Source organism: Cricetulus griseus, chromosome 4 (assembly GCF_003668045.3).
Source record: "Cricetulus griseus strain 17A/GY chromosome 4, alternate assembly CriGri-PICRH-1.0, whole genome shotgun sequence".
NCBI classification, from domain to species: domain Eukaryota; kingdom Metazoa; phylum Chordata; class Mammalia; order Rodentia; family Cricetidae; genus Cricetulus; species Cricetulus griseus.
The window spans coordinates 168671983-168692619 of record NC_048597.1 but is presented as its reverse complement, the minus strand read 5'-3'; the positions used below and the strand labels follow the sequence as shown (position 1 = coordinate 168692619).

Here is a 20637-nt window from a genome sequence, read left to right as displayed (position 1 = left end):
TGAGGGATACAGGTTAAAAGTCATCTTATAAATGATCAAGCTCTTTAATTGTGGTCATGCTGGGCAGTTATGCAATCAAATTACAGGGATAAAGCCTTACCTAGCCCCCTGTGTACTTAAGTAACTAAAGACAACTCAGATATATCCCATAGACAGACAGTCCACAAATGCTCAGAGAGCTGCAGAATATAGCATTTAAAATGTTTTATTAGGCCAGGCGGTGGTGGCGCACGCCTTTAATCCCAGCACTCAGGAGGCAGAGGCAGGCGGATCTCTGTGAGTTCGAGACCAGCCTGGTCTACAAGAGTTCCAGGACAGCCTCCAAAGTCACAGAGAAACCCTGTCTCGAAAAACATAAAATAAAATAAAATAAAATGTTTTATTAAAAAAACTTTTTGTAATAAAGAGACATGCTGGCTCCTGGAAGCACCGCTATTCCCTCCAAAGAAGTTGTATGGGCTAAAGAAACTCCACCCGAAACTTGTTTCATAGGTGGCAGTGCTAGCCACTGAGCAAACCTACCTTTCACCTCAACTGCTGCAAAGACCCCTTCAGATGGTGGACAACAGGACACTGAAGAAAATACTGCCTCAGGTTGCCTAGGCCAAGTGTAGGCTGGTCTTCCTACAAACTCCTAATCCACAGAGACTCTAGAGCAAGCTGAGTAAGGGAAGCTGGGAGATACTTGAGTATTTGTTTTCCCACCTGAACTGCTGCAACCACCTGACAGAGAAGATAGACAAAGAACAGGCTGGGCACTACATCAGCCTCTTTCTGCCATCTGGTGGCAACAAGGCAGAGAGACGTGAGCCTATGACAAGCAGAGGGACAGGAAGGCAGTCATTGCTCCTATCATGTAGGAGTTAAGTTTGGCCACCAAGTGACCCTACCCCCACATCATCTAAGGGAGCCGTTCATTCTGCCCCAAAGCTCTTGATTCTGCCCTTGCCCTCTCCCTGGGCAAGGGTTCAACCAGCCCCTCCAAGCTGGGCCTAAGTCACCAAGCTCAGAGATGGAAGGACTGTGTAAGGCCCAGAGTCACAAGGGACACTATTATACATCAGAGTCCCAATCTCCATTATGCAACCAACTTGATCCACCAGGTGAGCAAAAGGAGACTGTGGGCTTTGGGTGAGTAGACAAGGGCAGAGGAATCCTGAGGGACAGCTGAGAGCCTCGTTCCAACCTTTAGTCTGCAGAGCACCCCAAAGAACATGCTGGAGGAAGACAAGGGCCAAAGCCTGTGCCAGCCAGGAAGCCTGCCTTCCAGAAGTGGGACCAGTTCTGACATCTTATGGGATCACCTTGCAGGAGAACTGGAGCAGAGAAAATGATGGGTCAATGATTGGTGGAACCACACCTTTACCTAATCTGCTTAGTCATGTATATCTCTTACCCTCTTTTTAAAGCAAACTTTGTTAGTGCCCTAACAATGGGCTTGGAGGATTCACCAACCCCTTCACTTGTTCCTCTCTCTATGTGGCCACACTGAATAATTCTCTTTTCTCTTGCTTTTCATTATTACCCATATCTTTAATTGGTTCATTGGACACCAATGGCCAGGCCTACCTTGTTGGAGCTTTCAAGGTCCAAGTTTATTACCTTAAAAACTCTGGTAACCTGATGGAAGTAGATGCAAAGATCCACAGTCAAGCACTGGGCCAAGCTCCAGGAGTCCAGGTGAAGAAAGGGTGGACGGACTGTATGAGCAAGGAGGAGGCAGCGGTCAAGATCATGACGGGGAACTAAGAGACAACTGACCTGAGCTTGTGGGAACTCATGTACTCTGGACAGACAGCTAGGGAGCTGATGTGGGACCAACCTAGGCCCTCTGCATCTTGGTGATAGTTGTGTAGCTTGGTCTTTTGTGGAGCCCTTAGCAGTGGGACCAGGACCTGTCCCTGATGCATGAGCTGGCTCTTTGGGACCTATTCCCTATGGTGGGATGACTTGTTCAGCATTGATGCAGTGGGGAGGAGCTTGGTCCTGCCTCAACTTGATATGCCATGCTTTGTTGATTCCCATAAGGAGGCCTTACCCCCCCCCTCATGTGAATGGAGACAGAAGAGGGAGGGTAGAAAGAAGGTAGGGGAGGATACAGGAAAGGAGGGAGGGGAAACAGTGGTTGATATGTAAAACAGTTTTTAAAATGATGAAAAAAAAAGAATTAAGGCTGGGCAGTGGTGGCAGATGCCTTTAATCCCAGCACTCGGGAGGCAGAAGCAGACAGATCTCTTGAGTTTGAGGCCATCCTAGTCTACAGTGCGAGTTCCAGGACAGGCTCCAAAGCTACCGAGAAACCTTGATTCAAAAAACCAAAAACTAGCACACCTTTAATCTCAGCACTTGGGAGGCAGAGGCAAGTGGACCTCGTGAGTTCGAGGCCAGCCTGGTTTACAGACCAAGTGCCAGGGTAGGCTCCAAAGCTATACAGAGAAACCCTGTCTCAAAAACAGCAACAAAAAAACCTAAAAAATAATAAAAATAAAAAGAGCAGTTTCTCAATGCCTGCTGCATAGTTATGGCCAAGAAAGTTCTGATTGGTTCAGACAGGGTCTCGGAGTCCAGGCTGACCTTCAACTTGCAGACATCCTGCCCATCCTTCTCTTCCATACCCAAGAGCTGGGATTACAGGTGTGCACATCAAATTGCTTTTCTAAGCCAGGTTAAATATTCTCATCTGAGCAAAGAGCATAGCAGCACTTGGGGGACTCACTCTCATAAGCCTCAGGGACAAAGCAAGGGTGATAATATAGCCATAAGTGCTATCGTGCCTGCCTGGCCTGTCACTGATGGGGCTAGGGGAACATGCTCCTCACCTTGTCAGTTTCTTTTATCCAATGCTTGATCATCAGGCCCCCAGCCTCCCTTAGAGATGCTGCATGGGAACACAGGGCCCAGGAGCTCAGGTCATTCCCCCTTTCCAGTTCGAGCACCCCTCCCATGCCCAAGTAATTCCAGCCTAATGCCCGAAGGGCCCAAGCATCCTAAACAAAGGCCTCCACTGGGGACAAGCTTTATCCAGGGACCCAGAAAATCCATCAAATTGCTCTGCCACTCCCTATAGGATGTAGGAGGTAAGAACCTACTGATCAAAGGATAAATTTGTAGTTCTTGAGGATGTTCCAGGGGTTTCAGGCCATGAGGACTGACTCCTCCCTTATGGGTTGGCTTGGGACCCCCATCTCCAATTACCCTAATAACACCAGAAATGTAAACAGCAGCTTTGCTATGCACTAAGATTTAAATTGCCATATAGGGGTTGGAGAGATGGCTCAAGGGTTAAGGTTAAAAGCATGGCTTGCTTTTCCAGGGGACCAAGTTCAGTTCTCAGCAAACATATCAAGCGACTGTAATTCCACTTCCAGGGGATCAGAGGCTGTCTTCTGGCCTCTGAGAGCTACCGCATGCATGTGGGCACATACACGAACACAGGCAAATACATGCCCACAAAATAAATAATAAGTATTTTTTTTAATTAAAACTATTGTCTGGTGTTAGAAAACCTGCAGGGAATTTTTCCTGGGTACATAAAATGCTGTGGCCCTCTGTGCTAAACACCCAAGAGTGTTCAGGGAAGTGAAGTCAAATACACAGCCATATTTGAAGGAGATACACGGGAAGGAAGTAGTAACATTCTGCTTCCTTATTTGGGTGCTGGTTATATGATTCCATGGGGGAGTACAGTTAATGAAGTTTTGCCTTAGGTGCAATCTCCTGTATGTGCATCAAACTTCAATAGGGTCTCATTTATTTTCATTAACATATTTTTGGTTTTGTGTATGGATATTTTACTTTGGGGTTTTGTTTGGTTTTGGTTTTTGGTGTGTGTCTGTGCATGCATTCGTGAGAATACACCAGTGTGTACGTGAGGGTCAGAGGTCGACATCTTTTGCCTTATGTCTTCGAGCTCCACTTCCGGCCCCCACCTGAGTCTTACTGCACTAGGAGCTCACAGATTACTTAGGCTAAGGTAGGCTGGCTGTTGAACTCTGGGGATCCACCTGTTTCTACACACCACACACACACACACACACACACACACACACACACACACCACACCCTCAGTCCAGCGTTTTACACGGGTGCTGGGTACCTGAACTTGGTTGAGTCCTCAGGCTTGCCCTGCAGACATTTTACCGACTGAGACATTCTCCCATGTCCTGGATTTAGGATTCTCTCCCTTTTCGTTATTTATTTATTTACTTAATATTGTATGCGCATGATGCATGTGTAGGCATACGTGTGCCACAGTAAGTATGTGGGGGTCGAGGACAATTTCTGTGAGTTGGTTCTCTCTCCTTCCACCTTTATACGCAGGCTCCCGGGATCGAACTTGGGCGCTTCTCTAAACCATCTGGGCAGCTTTTGGGGTTTGGGGAAACAAGGTCTCTGTAGTCCAGGCTGGCTTGAACACCTCTGGTCCTCTTGCCTCAGTCTCTCAACTGTTGGGATAACTGTTGGGATACCCTCACGCTCTGGGCTTTCAGGGAGATGAAGAAAACAAACAAAAAAAGAAAGAAAACATTTTGCCATGCTCCATAGCTGTTTATAACGATATTGCTCACAGAGGAAATCGTGGAGCCCGCCTGAATGAATACTCCTGGCTTGTGGGATTCCGCCTCCAACTTAAGTTAATGAAATTATTTCCACCCTTTCTTCCTGCCTTGATAATCCTGGTGAAACGCGGGCAGGATGGCTGTTCCTAGAAGGGGATCTGGAGGCAGAGAAATACGCACTCTCAGTAGTCAATTTGTTTTCACCATAACGTCCCGCCCTCCCAGACGTTGCCCGTCGGTGTCACGTGATCGCCGAGTCAGCTGACCCGGGTTGAGCTGGAAGAAGTCCTGGCTTTGGTCTCTTGGCACCATGGTGAGGGATTAGTGAAGCTGCGTAGCCGGGTATCGGGCGAGAAGGAGGTTTGGTGGCTCTAGGAACGTAACAAGAGAATCTTTACTGGAGCCTGCTGGGTGCGGCGGGACGGCCGAGTCCGCAGGCGCAGCCACGCATCACAGCATGGGCGCGCGACCGCGTTCATCCCGGGGCCTGGAAGGAGCCGGATTCCCACACACTCCCCCCAGGCCCCAAGAGGACCCCCGGCGGGAGCCCACTTCCCCGGCTGTCGGGTGACCAAGACGAGAACGTGCTTAGGACGGGTCCACACGGTTAGGAAGCCTCTTCGCTTTCCATAGCCAGGAAGTGGTTCTTGATTGGATTGAGCTTTCTGATTCATCCATTCATTGAGCAGATTCCTATTGAGTGTCTAGCCTGCACAGGCATCGGGACTGTGCAGCAAAAGGGGACGGCAAGTCAGAAGCAGGAATTGGCAGGCATAGTTCTTTGTCCAACCGCAGAGACTTTTCCTGAACCTTGGGCCCACTCGGGTCGGTTTAGGGTAGTTTGTGTAGTCCTGTTGGGAAGCAGGGGAGATGGAAGGGTGTCCTCAGACAGGGGACGGTTGTGCAACCTCTGAAAGAGCTAGGCCACCGGGAGACTACACATCTTGTCCCGCTAGAGCTTGGTGAAGATCAGCCCCAGTACTGCCAACAACAAGCCCCCCAAAAACCTAGCATCAGAAAGGGAGATGGGAGGGCGGGAGCGTGGTGAATGAGGATAGAGGGTCCAGCAAAGATGAAGACGGGTAAGGCTGAGGTGATGGTAGCATCCGGCAAACTGTTGTGGCTACAGCATGATGGGAACTTATGGAGAACTGCCACCAATTGATGTTTGTTGAGCAGACAGTAAAAGAACAAGGTCAGATGGCGGTGTGGGCAGGGAGAGAGTACTCAGGACAGTCTGGTGATAGGGGAGAACAGGTGACCAGAGAGTGGACATGAATCCTGGCCACCTCAGCCCTTCCTGCAGCCTGACTTCCTACCTTACCCTCTTGCAGAGGTTCCGGTTCTGTGGCGATCTGGACTGTCCCGACTGGGTTCTGGCAGAGATCAGCACACTGGCCAAGATTGTTGAGTGAACTGGTTAACTTAGGGTTGGGAGAAGAGAGGCTTGGGTGGGGGTAGAGGGCAGAGATTGGGACTGGGAGCTGGGGGAAGGGGCAGAGTGGGGTGGGGGAGTCTCCCTGATGGGTATGGGGGCCTCCATGCTGTGTGGCCTTGGTCACAGTCACATGACTGGCCCTCCTTCAGCCAGTCCCCCAGAATGAGGGGTAAGATGGGTCAGTCTGGCTGAAACAGTGACATCCTTTCCAGTCCTCGGTGAAGCTGCGGCTGCTGTGTAGCCAGGTGCTAAAGGAGCTCCTGGGGCAGGGGATTGATGTGAGTACGGGAGCCAACACTCCATTGTCCAATAACCTTTTGAGCCCCAGAGAAGTCTGTTCTGCAGCCTCCCAGCCCCCTTGGACATCCCTTCCCTCCAGCCCCAGCACATTCCTTACCACAGGATCTGGTCCAGGGGCAAGGGGCTGGTGACAGGGCTCTGGCACCCCCTGAGGACCTCCTTTTCCCGTAGTATGAGAAGATCCTGAAGCTTACTGCTGATGCCAAGTTTGGTGAGTACCCCTGAACGGGAACCATGGCCTTCCTTGACCCTCCTGCTTCAGGGGAGGAGAGGAAGGGAAGAGCCATATTGATAGCCCTCTCCTGTCCCCACTGTCTGCCACCTCCTGCTGATCCAGTCAGTAGTAGTACCCAGGCTTCAAGAAACTTGGGGCCCAAAGCTGAAGATAACAGGGCAGGGTGGCAGCTGGGGCCATAGTGACACCCCTTGCCTCACCTGTGGGCCTCTAGAGTCTGGAGATGTGAAGGCTACAGTCGCAGTGCTGAGTTTCATCCTCTCCAGTGCAGCCAAGCATAGTGTGGACAGTGATTCCTTGTCCAGTGAGCTACAGCAGCTGGGGCTGCCCAGAGGTATGCAGGGTGGACAGGTGGGAAACCCGTGTGTAGGGGTTTCTGGAGGGTACGCTGAGGCCTTGTTGACACTGAAATGTATCCAAAGCCCAGTGCCAGTCTCCACCTGCCACCTCAGCAGAGCTCCATCTCCTTGCAGAGCACGCCACCAGCCTCTGCCGCTGTTACGAAGAGAAGCAAAACCCTCTACAGGAGCACCTTCGGGCCTGCAGCCTGCGTGGTGAGTATGAAAACAGCCTGGGGGCGGGGGGAGTACATGGGCTGTACTCTGGAAAGTACAAACACAAGTCAACTGCTATTTGTCCAGAGGAAGCCTTAACCACAATTACATACAGAACAGTTGAAGAGTTTAGAACTGGCCAAGCATCTCATGACTACGGCCTGAGTTTGTTTTTTCTGAGGCCCGTGGTAGATATTCAACCTGCCCTACAACAGGCCTGAGTTGGAGGCTTTATAGGCCTTGAAGGGCTGTGGGATGAGCCCCATTGTGGAATTAGGTAGAGGACTTCCTGGCTTGTCTGATAGCTGCCTAACTTCTTACCTGCAGTGAACAGGCTGGCCCATGTGGGCTGGCGTGTGGACTACACCCTGAGCTCCAGCCTGCTCCGTTCTGTGGAGGAGCCCATGGTGCACCTGCAGCTAGAGATCGTGCCTGCCCCGGGTGCCCTGGCCCAACCTATTTCCATGTCCCTCTCAGCAGACAAGTTCCAGGTTCTCCTGGCAGGTGAGGCTGGACCTACAGAGAGTGGGAGACCTCCTGGGTATGGCTGTCTTGGAACTGGCTCTAAAGACCAGGCTGGCCTTAGACTGGCTTCTGTCCCTTACCACTCCCCATGCCACCCTCTTGTCCCCTGCAGAACTGAAGCAGGCTCAGACCCTGATGACCGCTTTGGGCTGAGATGGGTGTTCCTGGCCTCTGAGTTGCTTCCTCAGTGCTCCACACTTCTCTTCCAAGACTGGCCCTGTCCTCTTGACTGCCTGGCCTTCTACATAGTGCTCCTGGGGAGTCTTCCCCAGAATCCCCTTCTTTCCTTTGAAAGAAAGTACTTGTCAACCAGGAAAAAAGAATAAACTTGTGTACAGACAGCAATGTGTACAGGCTTGCTTGCTTCTGTTGTTGTTTTCGACAGAAGTCCTGAGACAAAGTTGGACTCCAACTTGGTGTCTAGTTGAAGTTGATCTTAAACTTTTAATCCTCCTGCCTCTACTTCTTGAGTTCTGAGATTCCATGCACCGCCATGCCTGGTTTATGTGGTGCTGGGAACAAACCTAGGCTCCATGCAGGTCAGGCAAGCTCTTTACCAACTGAGCTATATCCCAGCCCAAGTAAGAGAGACCAGATGACAATCTGACCTCTGCCCATCACTTTCAGTGTCGCTTGCTGGGAGCCTGAAGACAAGGTCTGCACAGAAAGGACAGAACCAAGAGCATCACAAGTCAAAGATAGCACCCACCTTGCCTATCTGTAGACTCGCTGTTCATTCTGGTCCCCAGTACCAGTGAGTCATCCATGGCCACATTCCAGGCCTGCCCATGTTACCTGAGAAATTGTCACTAATTAATTAAAAAGCTGGGCCTGGAGAGAAAGCTGAGCAGTCAGAGCACTGGCTGCTTTAGGAGAGGACCTAGGCTTGATTCCCAGCACTCACATGGCAGCTCACAACTGTCTGTAACACCACTTCCAGGAGATCCCATGTCTTTTGGCCTCCAAGGCCATTGTATGAACATTGTGCACAAACATGCATGTAGGTCCAAACATGCACCCATACACATAAAAGAAATTTTAGGAAGAAAAAATTTTTAAAAACACATGAGTCCATAATGACAAAAATAAAACACTGCCTTAAATGCAGACCAATGCAGTTTGTCACTGTCAGACACAATTACTGCACCAAATCTTAGTCTGAAAATTGGTAAAAGCACCAGGCATGGGGCACACACCTTTAATCCCAGCATTCAGGAGGCAAATGCAGGTGCATCTCTCTGAGTTCAAGGCCAGTCTGGTCTACAGATCAAGTTCCAGGACAACCAAGGCTACACCTTGTCCTCCAACCCAAGAAGAAAAAAAAAGAGAGAGGAAAAAATTGCTAAAAGAAGGAAGAATCATTGGGTTAGAGTTACAGCTCAGTAGCAGTGTTTACCTGCCATATACATGGCCCTAGGTTTGATTTTCCAGAGCTGGAAAAATAAACATGGGCCAGGTGAAGAGGTACACATCTGTAACTGAAGCATAGAAGCTAAATCAGGAAGTGAGTTTGAGAACAATCTGGGCTATATAGTAGTATCTTATTTCAAAAAATAATAATTTTAAATAAAAGGTCATCTGGGTATGGTTTCACACATATTAATCCCAGCACTCAGGAGGCAGAGGCAGGAAGATTTCTGTGAGTTCAAGGTCAACCTGGTCTATATAATGAGTTCCAGGACAACCAGGGCTACATAGAGAGATCCTGTATCAAAAGAAAAACAAAGTCATAACTCAATAAGGTGAAACTTTTTTTTTAAGCAACTAGTTGATTGCAACTAGTTGATACATAAGTATTAATGGAATAGAGCCAGGCATCATGGTATACACCTGAAATACCAGAACATGGGAAATGAAGGCAAAGGATTCGGGCCAAGTCCAGCCTTGTCTACACACAGCAAGTGGGATACAGGAGACATCAAAAAGGAAGGAGGAGACGATGGGAAGGAGGGGGTCAACATTTTGTAACTGCCAACTAGACCTTTGGAAAGAGCTGTGCCCAATGGCGCAAACCTATCACCCACCTGCTCCAGAGGCTGAAGCAGGATTTTGAGCAGGTTCATGGGGCCTTCTGGGGAGTTACGCATGGCACTCACTAAGTAGCATTTGCACAGAATGGCTTCAGGCTCCAGCATAAAAAGAAAAAGCTGATTTCCAACCTAACATCTCTGTAGCCTTTTGGCCAGGCAAGTAGCTCATATCTCTAATCTCAGTACTTAAGAGGCTGAGGCAGGAGGATGGCCATGAGTTTGAGGTTAGCCAGAGCTACATAGTGAGTTCAAGGCTAGCTTACGCAACTAATTAAAACTGTTGCCTTAGGTGGTTATTTTTTTAAGACTAATGATATAGTTCAAGATTAGAGAGTTTGCCCAGCATTCATGAGGCCCTGGCTTCAATCCTTGATACAAATAAACAAAAATAGTTGATTGTGGCAAATCATCAAGAGTCCAAAAACCTCTGGATGATGTTGATGAGGGGGTCCCATGAGATGGCTCAGTGGGTCAACTGCCCCAAAACTGGCAACCTGAGTTCAATCCCTGAGGCCTTCATGGGGAAAGGAAGAGTGGACTACAGAGAATTGTCCCCGGGCCTTCACAGATACACTCCAAGGCATATGTACATTCCTACACAGTAAAAAGCAATTTTAAAAAGTTAAACTGGAGAGCCCGGCATTGGTGGCACATGCCTTTAATCCCAGCACTCAGGAGGCAGAGGCAGGCAGATCTCTGTGAATTGGAGGCCAGCCTGGTCTTCAAAGAGAGTTCCAGGATAGGCTCCAAACCTTCAGAGAAACCCTGTCTTGAAAAACAAATGAAACAAATGTTAAGCTGGGAAACTGAGCAGTGGCAGTGTACATTTTTAATCCCAGCACCAGGAGGCAGAGGCAGGTGGATCTCTATGAGTTCCAGGCCAGCCTGGTCTACAGAGCAATTTCCAGGACAACCAGGACTACACAGAGAAACCCTGTCTTGAAAAACAAAACAAACAAGCTGGGTGTGGTAGTCAGTACTGTTAATCCCAGCACTCCTGAAGCAGAGGCCGGTAGCTCTCTGTGAGTTCAGAGCCAGACTGGTCTACACAACCAGTTCTAGGAAAGCCCGGGGTTACATAGTGAGGCCCTCTCTTTAAAAAAAAAAAAAAAAAAAAAAAAAACGTTAAATTTAGATGTGAAAGTGGATATTCGCATGTGCTGAAGAAACAATCACTCCTATACCTGATGCCCCCAGGTGGTAACTGCATAGACCAAGAGACTGTCTACACAAGAGAATATTTTGGCTTTCAAGAGGAATGAGATACTGAGTATAACAGCAGGGACAAATTTGGGAGTAGAAGATAAAATACACTCCCTGAATTGTGATAAGAGCAGTTAACATTGAGGGCTCCAGGGTAAAGGCACTTGCTTTTTGATCCTGGAAAACCAAGTGAAAAATCGGGATGCATTGACAAGCATTTATAATCTCAGCACTTTAAATCAAGACAGGAGGCGGAGACAGGAGAATTGCCCGGAAGTTCTGGGGACGGCTAGGCTGGAGTATGGTACAGCAGCATAAACAAAAGAGGGCTGCTTCAGCTGGCAGGAAAGAACTGACTTCTGCAAACTGTCCTCTGACCTCCACATGCGCATGTGGCACATGAATGTCCCCATCATATATATGTCACAACAGCAATCTAAGAAAAAGAATACAACACGAGAACCATCCCATTAAAGTTTCGTTGTACAGTCATGCTAACTACGGAGGCCATGCTGCACTTACTCATCTTAGGTAACTGAAACTTTATTCCTACTATCAACTTCCTCTCCCTCTTTTCTACAACCATCCTACTCACTCCTTTTGTGTGTTTGATTAATTTAGATGCCCCATATAAATAGAATCTCAGTGTTTGCCCTTCCATGACTGATCAACCATTTAGCAAAATGTCCTCAAGATTATCTATGCTGCTGCCACAGGCAGGCAGTGAACACTATTCCACTCTGCTTATATCCCACATACTGTGTTTTTTTTTATCTTTATAATCTGGCGGGGGGGGGGGAGCTGTGCATGTGCACTCTCTTGATAGTTCAGGTTCTCACATGTGAGTACAACTGCCTGATAAATCTGCTTGGAGCTACAGTTGTGAGCTGCCAGATGTGGTGGGTGTGAATGGACCAGCTCCCCATTTTGGCAGCCATGACAGTAACACGTGCTTGCCATGACCTTGCCTTGGTCACTAAGAGGTCAGATGCCTGCCTTGTGGCAAGGAACCAATCAGAAGTTAGCTGGTGGCGCTATGCTTTACGGCTCTGGGTGTGCTTTACGGACAAGTGCACAGTAATGACTCGCAGAGCATAGCAACCACCCTGGGAGGGCCTATGGGCCATAACAACCAATTGGCCAATCAACACAGGGCAAGTCCTCCAAGCCTGGAGGCACACCAATCCTGAGCCTGTGCATACCCCTAGACACTCTCCTTACACTGCCCTACAAGATCTCTCGGCAGCCGGTTCAAGCTGTTTTTACTAGCCATCCGCTATGGCGGGTGGGTGAAAGACCTGAGCTAACATGGGGTTAGCTTGGTAAATAACAATAAAGCCTCATGCAGTTTGCAGCAAGCTTTCGAATCCGCCTGGTGATTGGGGTGACCACGGTTGTGGGCTGAGACCCCGGGAGGCCTGACTTTTCCGGGGGTCTAACAGGTGCTGCGAACCAGACTTGGTCATGGTCTTGGTCTTTGGTCACTGCAGGAGAAAAGTAACTAAGACCACTAAGATTGACTGAGTATGGGAAGATTAAGTGCTTTAATCACTGAGCTATCTCTCCAGCCCAGTATACATGCCACATGTTTTAAAAGTCTGTGTATCCACGGATAGACAGTGCAGTGGTTTTCTCTGTGGCTGCTATAGGTGTGCTTTCATGGGTATTATCTCCTGAGTGTGGGGAGCAGTTGTGTAATGTATCACATTCAGTCAGGTGTGGTAGCAAATACCTTCAGTAGTCCCAGCAGAGGCAGGTGGATCTCTGTGAGTTTGAGGCAAGCCTGGTCTACACAGCAAGTTTCAGGTCTCAAAAACACAAAACAAAATGCAAAATCCCCTGGTACTTCAGGGCTGGAGAGATGGTTCAGCAGATAAGAGCACTTGCTGCTCTTTCGGAGGACCCAATTTTGGTTCCCAGTACCCTATGGTGGAACACAACCATCTACAATTCTAGTTACAGGGATCTGATGCCGCCTTCATCCTCAGAGTACACCAGAAAGGCACATGGAGCACATACATACATGTAGACAAACAAACACTTAAATACTTTAAAAAAATAAATCTTTTTAAAAACTCCCTCAAGCCATGAACACTGGATGTCTTGGTTACTTTCCTATCGCTATGACAAAACACGATGACCAAGGCAGGCGACTTATAAAAGAGTTTACTGGGGCTCATGGTGTCAGAGGGTGAGTCCAGTTTACTGGGGCTCACGGTGTCAGAGGGTGAGTCCAATTTACTGGGGCTTACAGTGTCAGAGGGTGAGTCCATGGCCACCATGGGCAGCAGCATGGCACCCGGAAGGCAGGCTTAGTCCTGGAAAGCAGTTGAGAGCTCACATGTTAGTAACACACAAGCAGGAGGGGGCAGTTCTGGATAACTGGGAATGATGTGGACTTTTGAAACCTCAAAACCCACCCCCAGTGATACACCTTCTACAAAAAGGCCACACTTCCTAATTCTTCCCAAACAGTTCCCCCAAGTGGGAACCAATGATTTAAAAATATAAGCCTAGGATGTCATTCTCATTCAAACCACCACAGTGGCCCATACCTACAACCCAGGTTCTTACTGGGGAGGCAGAGGAAAAAGGATTAGAGGAAATTGGAGGCCAGTTTGAGTCCCAGGCCAATCAGGAATACATAGCAAGACCCTCTCTTTAACCTTCCTCACAGAGAGAGAGAGGGAGAGGGAGAGGGAGGGGGAGGGGGAGGGGGAGAGAGAGAGAGAGAGAGAGAGAGAGAGAGAGAGAGAGAGAGAGAGAGAGAGAGAGAGAGAGAGAGAGAGAGAGAGAGAGAGAGAGAGAGAGAGGAGAGAGAGAGAGGAGGGGCAAGTAAGTGGAAGAGCAAATCATAGCTGCTGGTCAGCATCAGGTAAATGCAGCACCCTGCAGAGGTTTTCTTTCTCCTTTATACTTTTTAATCCTTCCACTTTCACTTCCCTGGGCTTTTTGAGGCTCAGTCCTACTAGTACTCTCTTCTCTTATTCTCAACGCAGTCCCCCACCCCCACTCCCAGTCCACCCCCAGCCACAGACACACAGAAAGAACTTCCTTGGGTTCTGTTCCTGCACTTTGCATTGATCCTTTGTGCCTGGCAAAAAAAAAGTATCTTGTCTACACTTTTTGTGTCTGAGGTTGTGACAAACAAACCAAGCAAGCTTTTGTGCCTAAATTCTGACTTTACCTCAGGCTGCCACAGAGCCCCTCCCCCCACAGAAGCCTCTTAACCGGATTCAATTTAAAAGCCTGTGTTATTGGCTGATGCACTTCCGCAGGCAGTGATAATGTTGTTTGTATGTTATGTCTGACTGCACTGACATTTATGGTCGTCTTGGGTCCCCAGGGATTGTTTATCATGCACCTGTGTGTGTCTTGCACACAGGTGCGGGTGGCTCTACACAGCAGGTGCCGTTTCCGGCTGAGGGTGTCAACCCTTGCCAGACTAACTGGTAACTTCAGCTGCAGACAGCTGCGACTCCGCACACCCATTCTGACCGCGGCTCCGCTCTCGGTAAGACGGGTTCTTTCTCCAGGCCATGCGACTACCCAAAACTTGCCCGACGCCCGGATCCCCATAACTAAAGAACTCCATTACGTACGCGCCGCCTGCCCAAAGAACTACACTTCCCAGCAGGGGCCAGGGCGGCTACGTCCTCTCCCAGCGTGCTCTGAGGTTCCGCAGGCCACTGTGATTAACCCCTTAGTGGCTGCAGTCTGCGGTTGAGCGGCAACCAGCTTAGGTATCCCGCTTGGATGGGGGCATAACGGACCCTCAGGGGAACTGAAGATCTAAAATATCTGGGAGCCTTGGAAGGGAGGGAACCCAAGATTTTCTTGCGGGGAGAGGTGCCATAGAGAACTCCGCCTCCTCGCGAAACTAGGACTCTGAAGGTTTTCCGATAATCAAACCCTTTTTGGTGCGGAGGCGTCTGCCCTCGCTAAACCGCAAATTCTGCAAGTAGCAAAGATGGTGTGAGGGCAAAGAACCAGAACCCGGTCCCTCCTGGAACCCCCACTATGATTACCCCATCCCCTACCCCTGGGGTCTGTGAGAATAGGACTGTGCACAAATTGGAGCATTCCCTCCTCCTAGTTCTGCTCTCTGCCCTGATGAGAGGGCATCTGGGAGGGAGCCTCTCCGTCCTGTCTTTGTGGTGATAGTAGTCTAGGTCTGTTGCTGCTGGCCCAACACGCAGTTGAGTTTTTACCTCTATGGATGCTAGACATTCGGGGCCAGTCTAAACTGTGGTTGACAGCTTTGCCTTTGGAGTGCCAACAGGTAGCAGCTGGAACAGATGGTGAGAACCTTTGAACTTTGGGAGCTCTGAAGTCAAGATGTGGCTGGGGAGAAAGAAGGCCTCCCTCAAATGTGGTGGGGGAAGAGTAAGGCCAAAGGCCTGGAGATGGGAGGAACAGGTTTGGGGGGGGGGGAGCTCAGAGGACACAAAGTAACAGGCTCCAACAGGGATCTGAACGGTATTCTAAAACCAGGTGTGCAAGCCCATGGAAGGGAAGCATTAGTGAGAAAGACAGCCTTCCTGCCTTCCAGCTTCAGCTTCCTGGTACCCTGGCCTTGCTTGCACTTTGAATGGGAAACAGGGGCTGTGGCTAGGTCAGCATCCTCCTGCCTATCCTAGATGGTCATATGTCTCCTTGGCTCTCTGCCTTTTCCTCTGTAAAACCTTGGTGACAATTCCTACTTAACAAGACACCTCTGGCACAACCTGTTGTTCTCTTCCCATTACAGGGGCTGCCATTTCTCCTTCAGAATGCCAGAGGGCCCAGAGCTGCACCTGGCCAGCCACTTTGTAAATGAGACATGTAAGGGGCTGGTATTTGGTGGGTGTGTAGAGAAGTCCTCTGTCAGCCGCAACCCTGAGGTGCCCTTTGAGAGCAGTGCCTACCACATCTCAGCCTTAGCCCGAGGCAAGGAGCTTCGCCTGACCTTGAGCCCCCTGCCTGGTGCCCAGCCCCCTCAGGAGGCACTGTCCCTTGTCTTCCGCTTTGGTATGTCTGGATCCTTCCAGCTGGCACCTGCAGATGCACTGCCGCCCCATGCCCATCTACGTTTTTACACGGCCCCACCTGCTCCCCGGCTTGCCCTTTGCTTCGTGGACATCCGCCGCTTTGGCCACTGGGACCCTGGGGGTGAATGGCAGCCAGGCCGCGGACCCTGTGTCTTGCTGGAGTATGAACGGTTCAGGTAGGACTGGGTATGTAGAGCACCATCCAGGCCCACAAGAAACAGATCCCAGCCCCTACTGGGCCTCGGTCCGGTCCCCCTAATCTATAGATTGAGATGGTGTCTGGGCAGGTCAAAAGTCTGAGGACACAGAAACAGCATTAGAGTTGAGCTGGACCCAGCATCCCAGTGTACTTCCTGGTGGTCCCAGGCCATCAAGGAAGGTAGAAGGCTTTCATCCAACCTTAAGAACAAGTCTGCACAGTGGGGAGAAAGTGGTCTAGTGAGCCGAAGTCAGGTTTTGGTGGTCTTCACATTCTGCCTGCTCACCTGTCTGTCCTCTGGTCTCCTCTATGACCGTCTCTGCTCTCAGTACTTTCTCTAAAGAGGCAATAAGTCTCTGCTCCAAGACAGGCCCTGTAGGGTACAGCAGTGGGCGGGGTGAATGTGTCCCTTCTTTCGCTGCATTGGGGATGTGCAGGTAAGACAGGGCCAGCACACACAGACCTTTGGCCAAGGGTGGGGAGCAGCACATCAGGAATGGCCACACGAGAGAAGGTTTTGAGCTGAGATCTGGCATGGTGGAGATGGAGCCAGCTGTGTAAAGCTTGGAGGAGAGTCTTGGCAAAAAGTGAAGGTGTGCAGGCCTGAGGTGGGCCTGGCACTTTCTCATTTTCCCTCCTGGGAACAGAGTTTGTGCCTCTGTTGAGCCCTAGACTTGGTCACATCTCTGGTGTCACAGAAGCAGTTGACTCCCTGCTGTCCCAGGAGAAGCACTGTCCATAGCCCTGGTTTTTTGTTGCTTGCCAGAAGGTTCTATTTTGTCTCTTGATAAATCTCAGAGCTTATTCCACAGTCCTCCAGTTGCGTGCGGGGGGGGGGGGGGGGGAATGATGACACAGCACCACACAGAAGCATCTCTCTTAGAACTTCTCATCACACTCACTCATGCCCACCACCCAGCTAGTCCTTCATAATTTGAGGGAGTAAGGGCAAGTTGAGACAGGATTTCACCCTATCCCAGGATGGCCTGGTATTTGCTACATACTCATGGCAGTAGGTCTACTGCTTCAGCCTTTACAGTGTTGATTATAGGCATAGCCACCACACCTTGGTGTGTGTGTGTATGTGTACACAGGGTCTTATTATGTAGTCCTGCCTGGCCTGGGAGAAGCTATGTTGGTAAGGTTGGCCCCAAAGTTGCCTCTATGCTTCTGTCTCAGCCCCCCAAGTATTGGGATTTCAGGTGTGAGCCACCATGCCTAGCTGAACATTTTTGATTCTTTAACAATAAACAATCCCATATTGTTCCCATGTAACAAACAGGAAAACTGAGGCTCCAGCTGCCCAAATATTACTGACACCAGAGGGAGCTGGGACTGTCTCTCCTTGCACTCAGGAACTGCCTCCCCAGCCCTCTGTCTCTCTCCCGGGTGTGGGATGGGTCTCATGCATCCAGCCTATGTCCCTGTAGGGACAATGTACTTCGGAACCTATCAGACAAAGCCTTTGACCGACCCATCTGCGAAGCTTTGTTGGATCAGAGATTCTTCAATGGCATTGGCAACTATCTGCGGGCAGAGATCTTGTACCGGTGAGCAGGCAGGCTATGGGTACAATGGCTGGGGTGGGACATGGGTGGTCACATCCACTACTTAGCCCTGACCCTCGTCACCTTCCCAGGCTGAAGATACCCCCTTTTAAGAAGGCCCGTACAGTTCTAGAGGCCCTGCAACAGTACCGGCCGGTGAGGACAGTGCGAAAGCACGTGTGCTGGTGTGGGTGGCAAGGATATCGGTAGTCAGGTGTTTCTACCTTAGCTCGCCAAGTGTGTGGAGGAGGTGTGAACCACATCAAAGGTCCTGCCAAGCTTAGAGGGGAGTCCATAGTCTTCAGTGTGAGGTGGGGTGAGTACCCTGTGTTAAAACCTTGGTTCTGCCCACCCACCCTTCAGAGCCCAGAGCTGACCCTGAGCCAGAAGATCAAGGCCAAACTGCAGAACCCAGACCTGCTGGAACTGTGTCACTTGGTGCCAAAGGAAGTGGTTGAGCTGGGTGAGGCCTGGGGAAGCCAAGATGATGTCTGCTTTAGCCTCTGTGAGATGCTGAGCAGCTATCCTCTTGGCCCTAGGGAATGGGAGCTTGCTAAACAGACCAGGTCTCTTGGCATGTTTCCACTTCCTCCCAGCCTCCCATGCAGCAAGAGGGACAAAGATTCACCTTGCTGATGGAGAGGAGCCAGGACCCAGAATGGGAGGACACCAACCTAGTCACAGTGGGAGGAGGGAGTGTGGGGCTGACTCAGCCCATCAGCTTCTTTAGCTGAGGTCTGAGCCATGTTGAACCAGAATCCTTGTTTCCCCCCCACACTCCCCAATTACCCCCCCCACCTCTGACTGGTTCCTCTGTCCCTCAGGGGGCAAAGGCTATGGACCAGAGCGTGGAGAGGAGGATTTTGCTGCCTTCCGAGCCTGGCTGCGGTGCTATGGCATGCCAGGCATGAGTTCCCTGCGAGACCGGCATGGCCGTACCATCTGGTTCCAGGTTTGAGCCCTATTGCTCACATGAAGCTGGTGGGGTAGTAAGATAGGTCTGAGCCAGGTAGAGATGACCTTAGCCTGTGGAGGCCTGCCAATGTGATGCTCTTCTTCTTGGAGCCTCAGGGTCCAAGCCAGTCAAGGCAGCTAACGTACGTGTGTGTGTGTGTGTGTGTGTGTGTGTGTGTGTGTGTGTGTGTGTGTGTGTGTGTGTGTTGTGGCGGGGGTAGGGTTGGTTATATAGATCTGAAAAGATGTGGCCTTGCCACTCCAAGGGAAACTGCCCGTTCACCAGACCAGGTTGACTCCAGAATTGTCCTCATTCCATTTTAGGGTGATCCGGGGCCCTTGGCACCCAAAGGTAAGCAGCTCTTAATGTAAGAGATAAAGAAGTGAAAGGCCATGGGCTGGCCTTGCACAGCCATCCTCCCATCCCTCTCTAATCTTGGAGTCACCCAGCAATGAGTCTAGAGAGGGGCTGAAGCCCTAGGGCTAACTCCAGGGCAACATCCAACAGGGGGCAGATCCCGGAAGAGGAAGCCACAGGGGACACAGCTAGAGGCTGAAGACAGAAAAGAGGTATGAGCACCAGCCAACCAGCCAGCCTGCCTGCCTACCTCCTCTGCACTGACTCTTGCCAACTCCACTGCTCAGGCCAGGCTCCTGGCCACCTGTGTCCTCCCTCCAGGGGCTGTTGGTGTATGGTGGGGAATGTCAGTGGTGGGTCCTAATGCTCACACGTGTGAACTGCTAGGAAGAAAACCAATAAGGACCATCTTGCCTATGCAGGACCTTCCACTTTCAAGCAAGTCCATTTCCAGGACTCGGAGGTCCAGGAAACACCCTCCTAAAACTATAGCTCAACAGTCTGAAGGGACCAGCCTCCAACAAAACCAGGAAACTCCTACACCCCCCAAGAAAGGAAAGAGAGGGGGGCAACCGGCAACCACAGGTGGATCTTTTTCAACATCTTGGAGTTGGAAGGGTCCCCGGGGAGTGGCTCTTCAGGGAGGATGGGAAGTGACACAGGGTGGGGAGAGGAAGGCCTAGGTCAGGACACACAGTCACTGACTCACCTGCTCTCCCCACAGGTCGCCGCAGACCCCCAAAGAGTAAGGCCAAAACCCAATCCAGGGAGGCTGGGGGAACTTCAGCCTCATAGATGGAGGTTTCCTTGCTTGGACTCTATTCCCTGCTGCCTTGCTATGAATCTAGGGGCATGTCTGAATCCCTGGAAGCAATGTGCCCTGGGTCCTGTGACTTTTCCTGTACAACTGTTTTTTGAAGCAGGGTCTCATGTATCCTAGGCTGGCCTTGAGCACGTGTGTACCTGAGGATGACAATGAACTCCTGATTGATTTTCTTGCCTTCATTTCCATAATCGCTGGGATTACAGGAGTGAGCCACCACATCCTACTGATATTGTTGTTGTAGTCTTTTCAAGACAGGGTTTCTCTGTGTAGTCCTGGCTGTCCTGGAATTTGCTTTGCAGACCAGGCTGGCCTTGAACTCAAGAGAGCCACCTGCCTCTGCCTCCTGAGGGCTGGTATTAAAGGTGTGTGCCACCACCTCCTGGCTTGTGATGTTTATAAATATATGCCATCTTCCACATGCTTTCTAGGCTGGCTGCTTAAGGTATGAGGTCAGGTTGGAAAGACATACTGCATGGCTCCACCTATTTATAAATGCAATTCCCTACCTTCCACCCCCCACCCTCCACCCACTCAAAACCCAATCAGAGGACAGTCTGCCTATGCAGAGCCAGCACCTCTGCAGACCTGGGCTCAGGCAGTGCAGCATTCTTCAGGGCCTATGGCTGGATGTACCCCTAGCCTAACACTTGCCAAAAGCTTTCCTCGCAGCTGAGGGTGGTAAGATGAGGAGGGGTGTGTGCACGTGAGAGCATGTGTGTAGAGCCTCCTGTCCAGCCCTACCACCTCTGCTGCTGACACAGGATGAACCCTTTATCTCAAGGTCGCTTGGCTTATGGCCACCTGAGGTCTCCAGTCTCTCAGGTGGGGCCACAAACCAGACCCTGCACGCACAGGTAACCTTAGATCTTGCCCCTGAAA

General features: G+C 50.4%; 2 protein-coding genes across 7 annotated transcripts; both read left to right on the top strand.

Annotated features, from left to right (window-relative positions):
- Positions 1-4757: 4757 nt before the first annotated feature.
- Commd4 (COMM domain containing 4) lies at positions 4758-7956 on the top strand. Of its 3 annotated transcripts, none has more exons than XM_027414989.2 (8): positions 4758-4872; positions 5894-5965; positions 6210-6275; positions 6469-6508; positions 6747-6866; positions 6955-7086; positions 7414-7590; positions 7724-7956. In XM_027414989.2, the coding sequence occupies exons 1-8, from the start codon at positions 4870-4872 to the stop codon at positions 7762-7764; spliced, it is 651 nt and encodes a 216-aa protein (XP_027270790.1). In that variant the 5' UTR covers positions 4758-4869; the 3' UTR covers positions 7765-7956. The 3 variants fall into 3 exon arrangements, with proteins under 3 accessions (XP_027270790.1, XP_027270791.1, XP_027270792.1); XM_027414990.2 differs by having other exon boundaries at positions 4759-4872; positions 7006-7086; XM_027414991.1 differs by lacking the exon at positions 4758-4872 and having other exon boundaries at positions 6635-6866.
- Positions 7957-13683: 5727 nt separating this feature from the next.
- Positions 13684-20147, top strand: Neil1 (nei like DNA glycosylase 1). Of its 4 annotated transcripts, none has more exons than XM_027414999.2 (11): positions 13684-13719; positions 14230-14358; positions 15595-16050; positions 17489-17623; positions 17713-17776; positions 17984-18083; positions 18445-18572; positions 18899-18926; positions 19083-19144; positions 19355-19517; positions 19657-19923. In XM_027414999.2, the coding sequence occupies exons 3-11, from the start codon at positions 15617-15619 to the stop codon at positions 19725-19727; spliced, it is 1185 nt and encodes a 394-aa protein (XP_027270800.1). In that variant the 5' UTR covers positions 13684-13719; positions 14230-14358; positions 15595-15616; the 3' UTR covers positions 19728-19923. The 4 variants fall into 4 exon arrangements, with proteins under 4 accessions (XP_027270800.1, XP_027270804.1, XP_027270803.1 ...); XM_027415003.2 differs by lacking the exons at positions 13684-13719; positions 14230-14358 and adding an exon at positions 14399-15145 and having other exon boundaries at positions 19657-19677; positions 19873-20147; XM_027414998.2 differs by lacking the exons at positions 13684-13719; positions 14230-14358 and adding exons at positions 14527-14587; positions 15071-15145.
- The last annotated feature ends 490 nt before the right edge of the window (positions 20148-20637 follow it).

What these genes read in the sequence shown, in the direction of transcription:
- Neil1 (XM_027414999.2), top strand. Translation starts at nt 15,617, where the DNA reads ATGCCAGAGGGCCCAGAGCTGCACCTGGCCAGCCACTTTGTAAATGAG. An exon ending in CGGGCAGAGATCTTGTACCG is followed by an intron (nt 17,624 to 17,712) that starts GTGAGCAGGCAG and finishes TCACCTTCCCAG; the next exon opens with GCTGAAGATACCCCCTTTTA. An exon ending in GCCGTACCATCTGGTTCCAG is followed by an intron (nt 18,573 to 18,898) that starts GTTTGAGCCCTA and finishes ATTCCATTTTAG; the next exon opens with GGTGATCCGGGGCCCTTGGC.
- Commd4 (XM_027414989.2), top strand. An exon ending in TCCTGGGGCAGGGGATTGAT is followed by an intron (nt 6,276 to 6,468) that starts GTGAGTACGGGA and finishes CTTTTCCCGTAG; the next exon opens with TATGAGAAGATCCTGAAGCT. An exon ending in TCGGGCCTGCAGCCTGCGTG is followed by an intron (nt 7,087 to 7,413) that starts GTGAGTATGAAA and finishes TCTTACCTGCAG; the next exon opens with TGAACAGGCTGGCCCATGTG.